Here is a 17,895-nt window from a genome sequence, read left to right on the forward strand (position 1 = left end):
AGAGAACAATTTTCCATGCCTGACCTCTGGCTTGACCTTAGTTATTGGCAGGAGTTATATGGACTTGTCCTGACAAAGATCATCTCCCTCCAGAGAAGTCACCCTAGTTTGAAACTTCAAAATGAGCATCCATATCTTTAACAGGCAATCCCTTTTTTTGCTGATGAATGCTAATTTTTACATAGCAAAAAAATTTTTGAAAACGACATGTTATGCCATGCCTGTGATTTGCTGAGAGCAGCCTAAAGACCAGCTGAAGTACCAGTTTGCCTCTGAATGCTTGAACTAGTGGTATTTTCCGGTGATTTGTTAGTACCAGCAGTGTCACGCTTCAGTGCCAGGTGTAGGAACTGCCAGTCAGTCAGATTTTGTACGGGGGCAGTACCAAAGTGAACTGGTGATGCCAAAGAGACAGATGATGAGACTAGGTGGAGAGCACAGATGGAAAATAAAATTTGATCTTCCTCTTATTTTCTCTTGAGATTTTTGTCTTGCTTCCTCTGCAGGCAGTTGATGTTCAGCATAGGCTGGTGCTTGGTTTTCCTCAATCATTTTTTGAATGAGAGATGTCTCAGCCATTTAACAGAGGATTTGAGGCAGAAGATTTGCCATTTTGCATTGCTGTTTGGGGCTATTGGTGTGGGACCTCATCATGCCAAGACATGTGAGCCATCAGGTCTTTCTCTTGGCATGGCTGGGGCTGTCAGACAGCGGTAGGGACTTTGGGAGAGAAGTACGGCACATGTCACTGTGTATCAGCTGGCCTGGGAAATCATGCAAACTGCATGCTTGGTAAAATGCCCAAGGGTTCCTTACAATGAATGCTGGAGATAAGGAAGTCTGTGTGCGTGTGAGGAAGGATCTGATCTGATCAAGTGCAGTTTTGTACTGAAGCAGGGTGCTTATTCAAGTTTGCTGACATTTGTATTCAATAATCCTAAACTACCAAAAATCATAGTTTCAGGAGATGAGCAGTGGTTCATATCAGAGAAGAGCAAGAATCAAGATGACAGAAGCAGGCAAGTCCCTGTAATCTTTACTGACAGGAAGGCTGCCGGCTTTGCTCCTGCCCTGTAATAGCAGAGACATGCAAGTCTCTTCCAAGGGCTGGCTGCCCTCTGATGGCTGTAGAGAAAAGCACCTTGTGGTTTTACTGATGGAAAGTGGCCCAGGGAGAATTCACGCCCATTAAGTGCAGCTGGCTACAGCTGACCACCTCTGTCCACAGGACAGTGTGGAGTGTTTCATATGTGGAAGAGTTTAAATAAGTAAAAAACAACCCCAAAAAAACAAAAGGGCATTGCCCCATTTTGAGTTCTTTTGTTCCTAAGTAATATTAAGATTCACGTTCTTTTGGAAGTATTGGTTATATTAACCTTTATAAAAAGCAGCATTTTTTTCTAATCACCTTGTTCTTTATTAGTTGTTTCAACTAGCTAGGAAGTTTCCAGACCACTGCACCACTCAAACTTCATAAGCTTTTGTGAAATTGTACACCAGGATCTGGGATCGGAGCGCAGCAGTTGTCCTGCAGCTGCCCTGTGTCCGCCAGCCCAAGGCATGCCACAGCCACAGACCCCTGAAGTGCCATACTGTTGAAACACCTGCTAGCACTGAGATGTCCTCCTTTCCTTCATCCTCCACCATGAGGGACAGGCTTTTTCAAGGAAACCCTTGCTCATGTGCATAAATGAATTACAGTTAAATCAGGTCTGTCTGTTACCATGCCAGTGTAGCCTGGAGGGAACATGATACTCACTTCAGTGGAGTGCATCAGGCTCTGAGCAGCTGCTCAGCATCAACACTTCACTCCACCTTGAAACCTCTACCTCTATGCAGTGTTAGACATCAGCATAATGCTGCCTCCTCTGTTTCTCTCTTCTCCCTCCCTCACTGTTACTCGTTATAGGAAGTGTCAGCACAGGCTACCAAACAAATCAGTCTGCAGCAGTACCACCATACAGCCTTTCAGGTTTTGGTCTCCTGTTGCTTCTTGCTATACAGCCCATACTAAGGCACGTCATACTCTACTGATCTTGTCCGCATTGTTCTGTCAACCAAAGCTTATTATACTGAGCCACTCAAATCTTGATCAAGGTAAGATCCTGGAGCTCCAATGACATAGTTTAAAATGTGTAATTGTTTCATATGGCAAACCACTGCCCTTGCATGAAAAAAAAATATCAATTTTTCATGTTAGACAAGAGCTCCCAAACCATCAGTAATCTGTAATCTTTTTTTATTTTAATTTTGGATAGTATACAAATCCAAATGTGATAGTATACAAATCCAATCAGTGTTCAGTTTTGGCCTGTAAAGGATGTGACTGCAATACAGCCAGTATAAACTGGTATGCATCTGTAGGTCCAGACATTTTTCCTATTTATTCTTCTTTTCAAAGAGCTTTGGACTGTGCTCTGCAAGTGAAGTTAATCATTGTCTTTCATCTTCAGGCAATGATTACATAGTTCATTCTTTCAGGATATATCTTTCTTCTGTGCTCACATATCCCCACCCTACAAGGTTAAGTAGTGTTGAAACTAGACAGGATTAAAAAAAATAAAATAAAATCAACTGCTAGTTCATTCTTAATGTTTTCTGCTTTGCTATTTTTCAGCCAGGTAAACACACTTATCTAATGAGTAGAGAATTATCACAGACAGTTACTATAGCCCATATTTTGTTCTTTAGAACAATTTTACTATCTTCTTCTACCAAAGAAGAAAATCCCAAACAGTCACTGAATATATATACTGTCTTTGCTGACAGGTCAGATACAGTGTGTAAGCTACATAGTGGACCACCCCAGGCAGTGGTAGAAGCTTGTTAGGCCCCCTCCTGCAGGCAGGAGGACAGGATAAAACTATCTTCAGTATTCAGCATGGAAAGGGTACTCCTTGTGATTTTTGCACCTGAAGGAAAACAAAAGATGAAAAATTACTTTCAAGGATAAAATAAATGTTGTACAATACTACAGCAGATGTGTCACTTGTTGTGCAACAGCAGAATTAATTTGAGTGTCTTCTGCTTTTACCAGTGTGCAAGTGGCACACAAACAACATATGCAAGTCTTTTCCTGTTATTCAGGCAGTGAGCATTTAGAAGTCCTGGAACCAAGTCACTTCTAGATTAAAAAAAAACAAAGTTCACACTGCTTACAGATAAGACAGCAGTTTGTGGCCTTTCAACCAAGGCCTTGTCTGCATATAAGTTTCCATGGTGCACATCTGCAAGCAGCAGCTCATACTGCAGTTTAGATAGTCATTTCCTCCCTCAACCACCTATGAAAAGCTGACATCAGTTTACTATGATCTCAACAATAGAAAAATCATCATGAGTTTAAAACTGCCTAATGCTCACTTCTCTAATACAGAAATAGCCAAAGTTATTAACTAGAACCTTCCTTCTAGACCTTCTAGAATTCCAGTTACACACTTCCTGGAGAAAGAAGTCACAAGTACATACTATGACTTAGGCTTATCCTTCAGGCAATACAGTGAAGATATAAAGCTACTAAGATGCTAAATAACAGATGCTTAGTCTCCCTTATGATTTCAGATTTCAAAAACATGCCCAATTTAAACAATTACACAAGCACCTGTGAGTTCAGAATAAAGGGTATTGAAAGGAGTTTGAAAGGAGCTCGAAGGAGACAATCTGTCACTTACATGACCATTTCGCATATTCTCCAGTTTCTGTTTAAGCTGAGAATGGTTGCCATCTCCTCTTTAGTCAATTCAAAGTCAAACACCTAACAAGGAAAAACAGCTGGAAATCACTTCTTTGAACAAATCAGATTGGAAGCAAGATTCACGAAGTTAAAGAACAAGTCCACAGGGGAAGGGTTGTTAGAAATGGCTTCACAAGTGTGGGGAAAAGGAATTCTCTTTGCATTTTCAAGACAGAGGGGAAAACAAAAAAACGTAAGTTGCAGTTACATGCATCAGCTGTTCCAAGCAGCTTGGTGTGCACTTGGTGTTGCAGGATGCTTCTACTTGTGGGTTGCATTTCTCTCCAATTCCAAAGAAACATCTGGAAGACTTCCATATTCCAATATATCCAGCTATGTTTCTTTTGAAATCCTGACGTCCAACATCAGGAAGACACCACTGACCTAGCAGTGAGAGGAGCAGTGTGCTTTACTGACACCAGTATTCTTGACACTGCTTATATTATACAAAACTTTTTTGGCATGCTACTGCACTTAGGCTCCAAGCAAGCCCTGATGCCAATTCACCTACAGTCTGCAGAATAGGAGACTGCATGTCAAGGTTTTCAGCACGCTGTTTCCAAGACCTCCATCAACCTCTCTTCACCAATTGCACTCTTCATTTTAGCTCTAGTTCAGCCCTCAGCAGAGTATAGGTAAACATGCAGAAAGAAAAAGCCCAGTCCTCTTGTTTGAGGAGGTCAGCTTGGGGAAACTAAGAAAGGATCCCTGCTCAATCTGCAGGGGGAAGGGATGCCATCCCTGCAGGGCAGCACCCAGGCCACTTGTAATCACCCACCTTGAAGTTCTCCACAATGCGCTGGGGGGTGACGGACTTGGGAATAACAACCACATTTCTCTGGATCTGGAAGCGAAGGAGAACCTGCAAGAAGAGACCACCGAGTCAGAGAGAAGGCAGCTCCAGAGAAGGCAGCTCCTGTTGCCACAGAAGCTGAGCCTGTTCAACAGCTGCTTGCCGGAGCGATGGCTACTCTCACAGAGCTGCATTTCAAATCACTCCTGTCTCTGTGGCCTAGGCAGCACTTCCTAACAAGCAAAGAGGGAAATGGTGGAGCCCCACAGGGGAAGCCTCCTTTCCCATCCAGCTTTGGGACAGTCAATTCCTTTTCTTACCTTGTGGACTTTCAGCAACCTATATAAGGCTTTCATTATCTGTAACAGGACTTGAGAGTGGAAGTAACACCTTAAGAGGGCTCAAAAATCTTTCTTGTTGAGAGACAAAGATCTCTTTAAAGCATATGCAGGTTGCTTACTATGCAGCCTGCAATATTGCTCATTAACACTACAGAAGACATCCATAGTTCACAGGGAACATACACAGCCTCTGTAGCCTCTCTTGAGGTCTCTCTTCGTTAAGAATTGTTACAGGAAGCAGTAGCCACTGTCTAGCACCTACTTACCTGTGCCGGAGTTTTGTTGTGCTTGGCTGCAATCTCTTTAATCTTGGGGTCATCCAGAATGGGAGGCTCCTCTGGCGTGGCCCTACAAGAGTGAATAAGTAAGAAACTGCAAAGAACCACTGCAGAGAGATTCTACCCAGCATGATTTTTTCGGGGGGGAGAGAGATGTGTAATTGTTAGATGTGTGTATGTACACATACATGCACCATAACTCTTCCAATTAATCTGAATGATTTGAACCAAGAACACACTAACATTTATAAGTTACCTGTCAGGGCGCCCAAGGGGACAGTATGCTGTCACAGTGATCCCCTTGGATTGGCAATAGTTGATAAGCTTCTCCTGGGAAAGGTATGGGTGACTCTCAATCTGCCAACACAGGAGCACAGACCAACAGTTGCAGAACTACTGTTATGTCTCCAGTACTCCAGCGACTTTTCTGAACCTTAACTTCTCATTTACAGGCTGCCTGCATCTTACCCTGCAGGTGGTCTGTGTGATAATAGAAGCCTCTAATTCTATAGGGCACCAATATTTACACTGAGTCCTTATTTACTTTTTGGATTTTGTTCAGAGGTTTCACAAATATTGATTAGTCACAGAATACCTCTCGTCTGGGTTCTTTATCCTCCCAGAAATAATGTTTCACAAGGAAAACAAGGAAATACTCCAACTTTGTTAAAAGTGGATTAGCAAGGTGAGGAAGAAGAGTATTCCAGTTCTTTTCATACCCAGAAATATTCATAGAGTAGGATTTAAAGTACATGCTGCGTCCACTTTGTTCTCCCTTTTTGTCATATCTTTGTTCAACTGTAATCAGATCTTTATAATCCATGAATTATAATCCCTGAAAACTAGTCACCTGAGGTTGCTTAGAAGCTTACCTGGTTGTTTGCAGGCTTGTATTTCAGTCCTGGCTTGTTCAAGACTCTTTCAGTTTGCTCACGGTTAAAGTTGGAGATGCCAATGGCTTTAACCAGACCAGCATCCACCAGCTCTTCCATGGCCTAACAGAAAGAGGAATAAAGTCATTATTCAGGTTTCAAGACAGGGCCTGAATACATTCTTCCTGATGTTCCTTCTTGCTTCTCATGAAGGGCAAAAAAAGAACTGCTTGAAGGGCAAAAAAGAACTGCTTGAGCTTGCCAAACTTGATTCTCTTGGGGAAGTGTAGGTACTGGTAATATTTGCACCATGTCCTCCTGCACCCAGCCCCAAATCTCATTTGGGAAGACTGAGAAATTCACTCTGAGTTCCACAAGGAAAAGCACACCCCTAGTCTACAATCCACTACTGTGGCAGCACTGGAGGCCTATGCTGTAGGATGATGGCAGGATCACAAACTATAGTCTTCATTTCTTCAGAATGTATTTGAGCAGTTCAAGAATTGCATGAGAATAATCGTACAATTGTTATGGCCAAGCAAAGAACTTTTTCTGACCTCAGCCTGCTCTGTAGCTCCCATGAAAGTAATTTCAATGTACTTCTGTAAACTCTTTCCAACTAATTCTGCATCCACGCACTAACTATTCTGTGACTACTGAATTAACACTGCTGAGGACAGCAGACGTGATTCTGACACTGTGGCTGTGCTTACCTCCCACGTATGCAGAATATCAGCATTGCTGGGTATAGACATGCCTTTGTCATCTGTAGGAAACAGCTCCTCTCCTGCCTGTTAGAGAGGAAGAAAATGCTTGAAAATCTGTTGACAAGTTTGCCTAATACCATAAGAGCTCAGGATCATGATAGCTTAAACTTCCAGTGCGGGTAAGAATATTAATTCTTGTCTATAATCATTTCTTCCTGCTTGAGAAAGTGAGGAATTTAAGGTATGCTTGCCCAGCAACTACGCTAATCAAGGCAGATATTTCTGCTGGGCCTCTCAAAATGATGACTCACCCAAATACCTGCAGGGAAAGAAACCACTCAGAACTATGGGCTAGAGTATCATACATGGTCACTTCATGAATTGTTCGTTTTCACCTGTTAGGAAGATTAATTTTTCTTCCAGAAGGGCATCAGCTGGGGCCTAGTTAGGTACTGAGCACATGTAGCTTTGGTCTCTACTGAATTAGATATGTTGAAAAGAGGTATTATGTACTGTGACAGTTATTCTGTAGCAAAGCTCAGTGTAAAGCTGCTAATGCCGGAAAGTTAGAAAAGCCTTTGTGTACAAATTACGTAAAAACACCTAGGCAGAACTGTGTTTCACAACTGAGTTTGCTGCTGCCATGAGACAGCTTCACTTTCATGGCTTTGTTGACAAAGCTAAAATGGAATATGAAATGAAGTTGAGCAATTCCAAAGCAACAGGTAGGACGGAGGCTATTCACACTGTAGCAGGAAGGAAAAGCTAAGATTAGAAATAATTAAATTGAGACATCTACTGCTTTGGTTATCTGAAAAACTTGGCTGCCCCCCCCCCCCCCCCCCACTGAAGTCTCATCTTTTGAAACACAAGGTTTGTGGAACAACACTAGGGCTCCCAGAGCAAAGGTCAACACAATCTATACTGTACTACGGACTCGGTGGTTAAAGACAGAAATGGAGAACAGAAACATAGTTTTGCTCCAATTCTGTAACATGCATTGTAAAGAATTTGTCAGGCAGCAAAATGTAGCCTCCCTTCGACAAAATATGATTTTCAGAGTATACTTGGGAATTGTAAAAAGAAAAAAGGGAGAAAAGCACAGCTTATGCATGCAGCTGGGAGACATGCCCTAGTTTTCAGGTCTGTGATTCCTAGGTTGACAGGGGTATGCAAGCAGCAGTCTCAGAGATAGAGATCAGGAGCCCAGCTCACATGGCCAGAGTAGAGGTGAGCACCGGAGCAGTAGTGGTACATGCAACAGACACTTAGTGAGAGCAATTATTGGGCTATAAAGCCATATAGGTCTTCAAAAACACCAGTCACGAAAAAGCACCCTACTATTACTGTACCTTCAACCCAAAAGGCCAGTGCATGAGGTAGAGATCCAGGTAATCCAGTTTCAGGTCAGCGAGAGTCTTCTGGCAAGCTCCTTTCACCAGATGTTTTTCAAAAAACGTACACCACAGCTGGAGACAAAAAGCCAAGCCACGCCATGAGCTGCTGGGTTAAAGCCCTCTGATGCCCTGCACAAGAGAAAAGCACTCCTTCTTTGGGAGGCAATGTGGAATTAAAGCTACCTATTGCTCTTCAGATAGGGCTTGCCCTGTGAGCAGGACTAGACCATAACAGTAAGGGCAGCACGTACAGTGGCACCACATGTAACTGAATAGGGTCACAGGCAAGGAAACCTCTGTTTCTATTAGAGAAGACACTATTTATGCCATCCCCTTTTAGGCAAGGTCTGCCTTTACAGTAGGAGGCTTTTAAATGAAGGCAGGTATCTGTCAGACCTGACTGTGCATGAAACTCCTGCATCAATATCAGGTAATGCCATGAAAATGCAGAAAAGCCACAAAGATGGAACCAACTCTACCCAGATAAGAAAGTGACTTCAAATCCAGCTAAGTTTCCCATTTTCCTTGATAACCATGGGAAATAAAACCCAGCAATCACACCTTCCTCGGGACGCGTGCAGAAGAGATTACATTGTCCCAAACCTCAGCAAGGTGCCATTGCCACATTGGTTCTGCCAATCCAATGGCTGCAACAAAAACCCACTGCCAGCGGGCAGCAGAGACTCAAGCGACATCGCTGTGGTGGTGGTGATGGGGTGGAACGAGAAGTGGTACTGGGAGCCCGACCACAATTCAGTAAGGGGTCTCCAAGCCTTTGGTCTCCTACCATAAGGATGCCACGGGTGAAGGGGGCCTGCCCCAAGGCCCCCAGGCCCCTACCTTGCTGACCACGAAGAGCTCCTCTCGTTTCACAGCCCCTTCCTTGATTTTCTGCTGGATCCCGTCCCCAACTTCGTTCTCGTTCTGGTACACGTAGGCGCAGTCGAAGTGGCGGTACCCAGCATCGATAGCGGCCATCACCGCAGCTGCCACCTTCCCTGGCGGGGACTGAAGGGGAAGGAGAGCACCTGAGGAATGTCCACCAGCACACACACAGGCCTTGCTCCCAGTAAGTCAGAAACCAAGGCAGCCATCCCACCAATCCCACCCCCCAACCTCCCTTACCCCCCCCCAAATAAACCCCACTCGCCCACCCCCCAGAAATCCAAGGCCACGACGAGAAACAAGCAGACAGCCGCCTCTCCCCGCGGCACCCCGCAGGCCGGCAGCGGCCCGGTGCCCCCACGGCCCCCCCATTCCCTGCGGTGCCGCCCGGACCCGGTCCCCCCCGGTCCCCCCCGGCCACCTTCCACGTGCCCAGCCCCACGGCAGGCAGCCTGCCGGCGCCCAGCCGCGCGCAGCCCGCCATGGCCCCGGCTCCTGCACGGGCCCTTTACGGGAGGCGCCACCCCCGCGGCGGCCCGCCCCGTGAGCCCGGCAGTCAGTCGGCGCCCGCGCCTCGCCCCGCTGCCAGCGCCGCCCAAGCCATTATTTATTTTATTTTATTTTATTTTATTTTATTTTATTTTATTTTATTTTATTTTATTTTATTTTATTTTATTTTATTTATTTTATTTTATTTTATTTTATTTTATTTTATTTTATTTTATTTTATTTTATTCTATTTTATTCTATTTTATTCTATTCTATTCTATTCTATTCTATTCTATTCTATTCTATTCTATTCTATTCTATTCTATTCTATTCTATTCTATTCTATTCTATTCTATTCTATTCTATTCTATTTATTTTTAAATACAAACATCTTCAAGTCCAGCTGCCAGACCGCTCAGGTGGTTCAGCCCCAACCCAAAATCAAATCACTCTGGGAGGCGTTGCAGTGCCTGCCTGCCCCTTACCCTTATTAAAGACGTTTTTGCTAATGCCTAAACTAAAATGGTAACGCGAGTTGTGGAGAGCATGGCTGGGAGCCTGGATTTTTCCTTTTATAATGAGATTTTTGTGCTGCCTCCTTAGCAGCCTGTCGATGTCCTCCTGCAAAGGCCGGTGCTTGGCTTTCCCCAGTGATTTCCTGAATGAGAGACATCTCTTGTTTTTTAACAGAGCGCTTTGGGCATAAAATTTGTATTTTCCATTGCTGTCTGAGCCCTGTAGGCATGGGTCTTTCCCCTGATCATGCCAGGACCCAGGACGGGTCAGCTCTCTCCCTCCTGAAGGTGTCGCTGGGGTTACCAAAGATGGCAGGCAGGCCTTTGGAAAAGAAGCGTGTGTTAAAGGGGTGCTGTCTCGCTGCATGGTGTGCCTCAGCTGGATGCTTGTCAGGCAGGAACACAGACAGGAGGCTGGAGGCTGAGTGCAGTACTGAGGCTTTGGCCTCCTTCACGCACTGAGCTCAGATCAGGATCAAGCTCTGAGGCACTGCCACAAGCGTCTCAGCCTCCTGCCAGGAGGTTTGCTGAAGACTCATCCCTGATAATTCCAGTATTTGGCTATTCATCTGGTGAGCTGGTGGCAAACTGCGTACTAAAACTGAAACTCCAGAAGCGAGACTGAGCACAAGCCCTTGCTGTCTGTGGCAGACCCAGGGTAATTTGCCAGCCCTAGGCAAGCAGCTCTGCTCCTCATCCCGCAGTTCTGACACCCAGGCCTGGTTCAGCCAGGTGCCTGAACCCCTCAGGTGTGTCGTTGCCTTCATTAGGTTCCTGTCTGTGCCCAGAGGTGAGAGAATAGACCCTACACGAGAGCAGGGAGGCCCTTGGGTTTGGGTAGACCAGGCAGTAAATGCCTACGCTGGCCCAGGAGCATCTGGATGGGTTTGTGTGGCTGTGCTCAGCAGCGATGAATCCACAGGGAGCTGGAGCAAGAGTTTGAGCAGGAACTTTCCAAGTGAAAGAGGGTGCTTGTGAAGGGTGGTAGAAATTCCCTAAGTCTTTGGCTCCCACACCACAGTAAATATTGTACTCTGGGTTCAAAAATATGGCATATTTTTTCACAGGATGGATGTCTTTCCTCTGCCTGGAGATAGCTGAGGTTTTCATGGGCTGCTTCCTTCAGGAAGCTGAGAAACAAGGGGTCTTGGATTATATGTTTCTGAAGTGAAAGTGGAAATGTGGGAGAGGTCTTCAGGTGCCTCTTTTCTCTAACAGAAGGTGTTACGATCTTCCCGCTAAACCCAGTATAGAACTTTATGGCTGTGTTTGGGCACCTGTCCAGCAGGATGCAGTGGAAAGTAAGAACAACTGACAGTAAAAACACTGTCCTTCAGCACCCCTCTTAAGTCAGAAATTAAAGGGGGTAAAATGTGTGCGAGACAGTGTTATTCAGGAAACCTCGACTGCTTTGACAGCTTCTAAGTGCAAGGCGAGGAGGCTGTGCAATTGATCCCTTCAGACCTACCCACAAGCAGCCCATCTCCCCTTGCCAGGAATACTCTGGAGCAGGAGTGTGTGGTGAAACGAGGTGCCAGGCTCCATTGTCCCTGGCTTGCTGGGACCTGTGGCTCCTCATCTGTCCTCTAGGACTGGAGAGGCCAAAGAGGGCAGTGGGAGAAGGCCTGGCAAGGCTTCTGTGAGGATTGGCTGCCCGCGTGCTGTGGTCAGACCTATCTATGCATAGCCGTGGGTTGGAGGGTGAGAATAGAGCATAAACATTCATACACGGTTTATTTAACGCCAAAAAGATTTTTTTTTTCCTTGACCAGTCTTTCAGCCAGTAATGTTTTCACATTTTATTTTTATTTAAAACATGGGACACTTCTGAAGAAATGCTGGATGTGTGCTTTTTCTTGTGGTTTCTCAGCCTCTGTTTTGTGCTGGTGCAAGGCTGAAGGTACTCAGTGAATGGTGGTTCAAGCTCCTCATCTCCTGCTTAGCAGTTTTGCCCAGTCATTTCAGTAATAATCATCTCTTCTGATAAGCAGAAATTATTACATCCCACATTTTGTTCTGTAGAACACTACTCTTTCCTTCTTCCAAAAATAAACAAAATCGATGGAATAAGTATCCTTTGACTTCAGTGGCAGAAGCAAGGCAGATGCAGTAAGAAAGCTGGATACATAGCTCAGAGTTGGAGGAGACACCAGAGGTCTAGTGAAGGCCATGTTACAAACATCTTCAGTATTCTGCATTGAAAGGGTACTCCTTGTGAGTTTTGGCCCTGAAAGAAATCAAAAAGGGAAGTTTCTTTTCACGGATGAAGTAAATGTTGGAAAGAGGCGTGTTTGGTGCATGGAGGAGTGACCAAGGGAAAATCTGAATTGTGTAATTGCAGGAAGAATATGTGGAGATATGTGTCCTCACTTCTCTAATACAAACAAAGGCAAAATGCTCACCCAGCACCATATTTCGTTGTTCAAGTTACAGAGAGTCTCCTGAAAACTGAATTCAAAATGAGTATTTTGTTGTTGTTGTTTTGGTATTTGTTTTTAAAATGAACATATTAAACCTTCTCTTGAAAAATTACTTTTTGGGACAAACCAACTATGATTTGAATTAATGATTTTTTTTTTTATTCACTGAATTTTATGCTTCCCAGTAGCTGTGACATAAACATTCTTGTAAAGGTTATTCAAAATGTAAGACTTGGAAGTAAACAATCAGTGTCACTTACAGCGCCAACCCACAGGCCCTCCAGTTCCTGTTAAAACTGAGAACAGTTGCCATCTCTTCTTTAGTCAATTCAAAATCAAATACCTAACAAGAGAAAAAGCTGAAAATCACCTCTTTGAACAAATTGAACAGTGTGAAGACAAACAAGATTAGACAGCAGATCCACTGTGGAGGTTTTCAGTCATGGATGAATGATTTAAAAGATAGAGGAACAACTTTTTTATGTACACAAGAATGATTTTACGAAGATTGTTTTTTTCTATATGAGACTTTTCTGCCATTTCACTGCTCTTGGTCTCCAAGCAAGTTCTGGTTAATCCTTAAACCACAAAGCCGCAGAATAGAAATCTTCACATAAGCCCTGTTCACCTCTTCAACTGTAGCAATAGATTAGCCCTCAGCAGAGTATAGGTAAACATGCAGAGAGAAAAAGCCCAGTTCTCTTGTTTGAGGAGGTCAGCTTGGGGAAGCTAAGAAAGGATCCCTGCTCAATCTGCAGGGGGAAGGGATGCCATCCGTGCAGGGCAGCACCCAGGCCACTTGTAATCACCCACCTTGGAGTTCTCCACAATGCGCTGGGGGGTGACGGACTTGGGAATCACAATCACATTTCTCTGGATCTGGAAGCGAATGAGAACCTGCAAGAAGAGACCACTGAGTCAGAGAGAAGGCAGCTCCAGAGAAGGCAGCTCCTGTTGCCACAGAGGCTGAGCCTGTTCAACAGCTGCTTGCCGGAGCGATGGCTACTTTCACAGAGCTGCATTTCAAATCACTCCTGTCTCTGTGGCCTAGGTAGCACTTCCTGATAAGCAAAGAGTTCAGCACCCACCTACCTGTGCTGGTGTTTTGTTGTGCTTGGCTGCAATCTCTTTAATCTTGGGGTCATCCAGAAGGGAAGGATCCTCTGGTTTAGCCCTACACAGAGGAAAGAAAGACCAGTGGCAAGAAACCTCCATAGAAAGAGCCAACCCAGCAACAGGAATCTGTATCTTGATGAATGATTAACGGAGCTCTTGTAGTCTCAATGCTTCAAGTGTAATCCCTGCCAGCTCCCTTGCAAAATGGAAGTGAGTCTTACCATGGCCTGTCAGGAGAGCCAAGGGGACTGTATGCTGTCACAGCGATCCCTTTGGACTGGCAGTACTTGATCAGCTTCTCCTGGGTCAGGTATGGATGGCATTCGATCTGAAACACAAGAGTACAGAGATTGACAGTGGCAGAACTGTTGTAGTATTGCTGTGCGCCAAAGATTATTTTGTAATACAGCTAGAGGCTGCCTTTTGCCCTGGCTTATCACCGTTGCCAATGGTGTGGGTGATAATATGCATTCTCAGTATTGAAGGCACCTATGTTTATATGAAGTTTCTATACAGTTTGGCTGCAGGGGTTTCACAAAACATAGCTCTGGGTTCTTTATTCTTCCAGAAATAATGTTTCACAAGAAAATACTCCAGCATTTATAAACAGTGGTTCAGCAAGGTGAGAGAAAAAAAGTGAAGTATTCAAGTCCTTTTTGGACCCAGAAATATCTATAGAGCGGGATTTAGAGTTCATGCTGTGTCCACTTTGTTCTCCCTTTTTCCATATCCTCATTCAACTGATCAGATCTTCATAGTCAATGAAAAATGTTCACTTGAGGTCAGTTACCAGCTTACCTGGAGGTTTGCAGGCTTGTATTTCAGTCCTGGTTTGTTCAAGATTCGTTCAATCTGCTCATGGTTAAAGTTGGAGATGCCAATGGCTTTTACCAGACCAGCATCCACCAGCTCTTCCATGGCCTAACAGAAAGAGGAGCAAAGTCATCACCTGGTATACAAGATATTCCTGAAGATGATTTGGTGTGGATTGTTTCCCTTTATGGAGAAGAACAAAATAACTATTTAGGCTTGCTATGTTCACTAAGGGAAGAATGGGTGGCATCTTATCCAAGCTCAAAGTGTCATTCCAATTCACACCAGATTGCATGAGGAAAAGAACAACGATATTCAGTAATCTGCTGTCGTGCAAGAACTGGAGAGTTATGCCCCAGGCTGTAGGTGAGATCACAACCTAAAATGTCTTTATTCCTGCCAAATGCTTTTGAGCGGTTCAAGAACTGTGCAAGGACTGCGGTGAAGGCAATTTTACAGTTGTTATGGTCAAGCAAAGAAGATTTTCTAACTTCAGACTGGTCTGCAGCTCCCCTCAAAGTGATTGTTTAGTTCACTGTGGATTAAGCACTTGGGTAAGGTGCTCAGAGAATAGTAGTACTGACTAAAGCATGCAAGTTTTGAAAAGCTACCTTGTATTACTTGATTTTCTTCCAAAAAAATTTACATGCATGAGATGACAGCTCAGTGACCGCTGAACGCAATGAAAATGTGGAGGAGACTGTCAAGGACAGAGAAGGCTTGACTCCTGCTGTGGCTGAACTTACCTCCCATGTCTCTAGAACATCGGAGTTGCTGGGTATACACATGCCTTTGTCATCTTGGGGAAACAGCTCCTTTCCTGCCTGTCAGTGAGGAACAAAAATGCTTGTAACAATCTCTGTTGGGAAGCTAGCTTTGTAAGGAAATCAAATAGGAATATAAGGAGTTAAACAAATAGTGCATGAAAACAAAAAAAAACAAACAACCCCCCCCCCCATTAATTCTCATCATAAGTTAATTACGTTTTCAGTCATATATTTTTAGTTTATGCAGGGTCATGGCATTTTTGCCATCATCTGATCCAATAAAGGCAGGTATTCCTGCTGGATCCATCAAAATGATGATAAATAAAATGTATGCAGGGAAGCAATTTACTCAGAACAGTATTCTGGAGCATTACATGTGTTCAGTTCATATATTGCTCCATTATTTATTGGAAATGTTTAGGAATAATAGCTTGTTTTTTCATTCTTAGAAAGGTGTATGGAGGATTGGTTTTGATCCTGTGAACCTTAAAGTTCTAAGTAGATTTGCTAAAAAGGGACTGTGCGCACAGACTTTCCATTGGGAGGCTCACTGTTTAAGTTGCTCTGTTAGGAAAATTCGAAAAGCCTGTAAGTAGACACTATGGACAGATTGTTTTGAATGATTGGAATTTTCTACTGACGCAACAATATTATGCGGGAATGCAGTTTCACTTGACTGCTTTGTCTGCATAAAGAAAACTTAAACAATATTGAGCATACGAAATGAAGCTGAAGAGCTCAGAAACATTAGACTGAACAGAGGTTTTCATCTGGCTGTAGCAGAAAGGAGAGGGTAATGCTAGGTATATACACAAAGTGACATATCCTTTGAAGCACATGCAGTATTAAGGACTCGGTAATTAAGGACAGATATGGAAAACAGAAATACTCTTGCTCTGTGGTTCTATAACCTGCAGAAGAAATAATTTCTGTCAGGCAGCAAAGTGTAGCCTCCTTCCTGCAAAGGGTAGTTTTGAGATTAAAATACTTTGGATTTGTAAAAGGGAAAGCAGTGTAACTCATGCTTGCAGCTAGAATGTCTGACCTGAGTGCTAGGTCCACCTCTCCCAGTATCAAGAGGGCAGAGGATGCCGTGCAAGCAGCAGTCTCAGCATCAGAGTTCAAGAGCCTGTCTCAAGTGGCCAGAGTAGAGCAGAATGAAAGGCGCCAGAGCAGTGCTGGTGCATGTACACAACAGACACGTGATCTTTCTGGACTGAAACAGCAGTAGTGGTGTAAGGATGACTGGCAGTTCTGAAGTGCTCCCCCATGTGGGAAATTCAATGTAAGAAAGAAAGTCAATGGAGTTGCTGTTGCTGTACCTTTAAGCCGAGCGGCCAGTGCATGAGGTAGAGATCCAGGTAATCCAGTTTCAGGTCAGCAAGAGTCTTCTGGCAGGCTCCCTTCACCAGAGGTTTTTCAAAAAATGTGCACCACAGCTGGAGACAAAAAGCCAAGCCACACCATGAGCTGCTGGGTTAAAGCTGTCGTGTGCTGTCCTGCACAGGACGGGAACACTCTGTTGTCTTTGGGAGGCCATGGGGAATCAGGACATCCTATTGCTCTTCAAAGGGGGCTTGCTCTGTGAACAGGGCTGGCTTTTGACACTGCAGGCTGTAAGTGTGTCCACTATGGCAGGACACGTGATCAGATAGGTCTGTAGTAAAACCTCTTATTATGAGATCACATTTGTGTAGAAAAAGATGGATTTGCTCAAAATAAGTTTTCTGTCAGATTTGACCATTTATACATTTCTTGTAAAAAATTCAGATGTCAAAGTCATGAAAATATAAGACAAGCCACAAAACAGTCGTTGAAATGGGCCTTAACCAAAGTAAGAGGTAACTTCACAATCCAGCGAGGTGCTTCATCCTACACTGTAAAGTTTGTTCTAACGCTTAAGCTTCCTACTCTGAAAATAGCATAGGCAAAGCATTCCCTCATTCCTGCTTTGATCCATACCTTACTGACGACGAATAAGTCTTCTCGTTTCACAGCACCTTCCTTTATTTTCTGCTGGATCGCTTCCCCGATTTCGCTCTCATTTTCATAAACATAGGCACAGTCGAAGTGGCGGTACCCAGCATCAATAGCAGCCACCACTGCAGCTTTTACCTTACCTGGTAGGGACTGAAAATAATAAAGAAATCTTAAGAATCTCAAAACAGTACCTGTTAAATATCAATTTCCTAGCAAAATAAGAATAGGAAAACCACCTTACCCTACCCTACGCAAAGCAACCCCCCCCATTTCTTTCCTTTTTTTTTTTCGGGTGTGTCAAGAACAGTATTCCTTTCAGAAATGGAATACCGCACAGTATTCCTTGCAGAAACATGGTCTCCTGGGCATGATGCCAACCCCCAGCCCTTTCTCCACAGCCCCACTTGCACAGGCTCAGCCCCGCAGCCAGGCAGAGCAGATGCCCCAACGCCAGGACACTGCTCCACAGCTGGACCAGGAGGAACCGAGTTTTGTGCAGGGAGCTCTGCAAAGCAGCTCCTTTTCTCCGAAGCTGTTACCTTCCAGGTGCCCAGCCCCAGGAGGGGCATCTTGGCCGCGGTGTTCAGCTGCACGTAGGTCGCCATGGCTCCGTGTGCTGCCTGGAGGTGCTGCTGCAGCTACCTCCTGCCCAGGGCCTTTAATAGTGACGGGTCCTGGCCCAGGGCGGGGGAAGACGGTGGAACTGCGCCTGCGCTCCAGGTTCTCCTGTATCCAGCAACAAGGCTGTGGTTTATTCACTGTAAACTCAACTCACCCCGGTTAATGTGCAAG

At 44.5% G+C, this 17,895-nt stretch overlaps 2 protein-coding genes across 2 annotated transcripts; both read right to left on the reverse strand.

Annotated features, from left to right (window-relative positions):
- Positions 1 to 2,221: 2,221 nt before the first annotated feature.
- LOC136786293 (aldo-keto reductase family 1 member B1-like) lies at positions 2,222 to 9,568 on the reverse strand. Its single transcript, XM_066999000.1, has 10 exons — positions 9,425 to 9,568; positions 8,959 to 9,126; positions 8,074 to 8,190; positions 6,728 to 6,805; positions 6,015 to 6,137; positions 5,399 to 5,499; positions 5,131 to 5,212; positions 4,509 to 4,592; positions 3,669 to 3,751; positions 2,222 to 2,912 (listed from the first exon to the last, which is right to left on the reverse strand). Exons 1-10 carry the CDS (start codon positions 9,485 to 9,487, stop codon positions 2,870 to 2,872), a joined length of 942 nt encoding a protein of 313 aa, XP_066855101.1. The 5' UTR covers positions 9,488 to 9,568; the 3' UTR covers positions 2,222 to 2,869.
- Positions 9,569 to 11,793: 2,225 nt separating this feature from the next.
- Positions 11,794 to 17,793, reverse strand: LOC106030918 (aldo-keto reductase family 1 member B10-like). The gene is made up of 10 exons (XM_048052261.2): positions 17,643 to 17,793; positions 17,086 to 17,253; positions 16,446 to 16,562; positions 15,103 to 15,180; positions 14,342 to 14,464; positions 13,765 to 13,871; positions 13,520 to 13,601; positions 13,241 to 13,324; positions 12,688 to 12,770; positions 11,794 to 12,234 (listed from the first exon to the last, which is right to left on the reverse strand). Exons 1-10 carry the CDS (start codon positions 17,706 to 17,708, stop codon positions 12,192 to 12,194), a joined length of 951 nt encoding a protein of 316 aa, XP_047908218.2. The 5' UTR covers positions 17,709 to 17,793; the 3' UTR covers positions 11,794 to 12,191.
- Positions 17,794 to 17,895: the final 102 nt, after the last annotated feature.

The sequence above is a fragment of the Anser cygnoides genome, chromosome 1 (genome assembly GCF_040182565.1).
Source record: "Anser cygnoides isolate HZ-2024a breed goose chromosome 1, Taihu_goose_T2T_genome, whole genome shotgun sequence".
NCBI lineage: Eukaryota > Metazoa > Chordata > Aves > Anseriformes > Anatidae > Anser > Anser cygnoides.

What these genes read in the sequence shown, in the direction of transcription:
- LOC106030918 (XM_048052261.2), bottom strand. Translation starts at nt 17,708, where the DNA reads ATGGCGACCTACGTGCAGCTGAACACCGCGGCCAAGATGCCCCTCCTG. An exon ending in GCATTGTGGAGAACTCCAAG is followed by an intron (nt 12,771 to 13,240) that starts GTGGGTGATTAC and finishes TTCTCTTGTTAG; the next exon opens with GTATTTGATTTTGAATTGAC. An exon ending in AGGGCCTGTGGGTTGGCGCT is followed by an intron (nt 12,235 to 12,687) that starts GTAAGTGACACT and finishes GATTTCTTTCAG; the next exon opens with GGCCAAAACTCACAAGGAGT.
- LOC136786293 (XM_066999000.1), bottom strand. Translation starts at nt 9,487, where the DNA reads ATGGCGGGCTGCGCGCGGCTGGGCGCCGGCAGGCTGCCTGCCGTGGGG. An exon ending in CCCCTTGGGCGCCCTGACAG is followed by an intron (nt 5,213 to 5,398) that starts GTAACTTATAAA and finishes TCACTCTTGTAG; the next exon opens with GGCCACGCCAGAGGAGCCTC. An exon ending in GCATTGTGGAGAACTTCAAG is followed by an intron (nt 3,752 to 4,508) that starts GTGGGTGATTAC and finishes TTTCCTTGTTAG; the next exon opens with GTGTTTGACTTTGAATTGAC.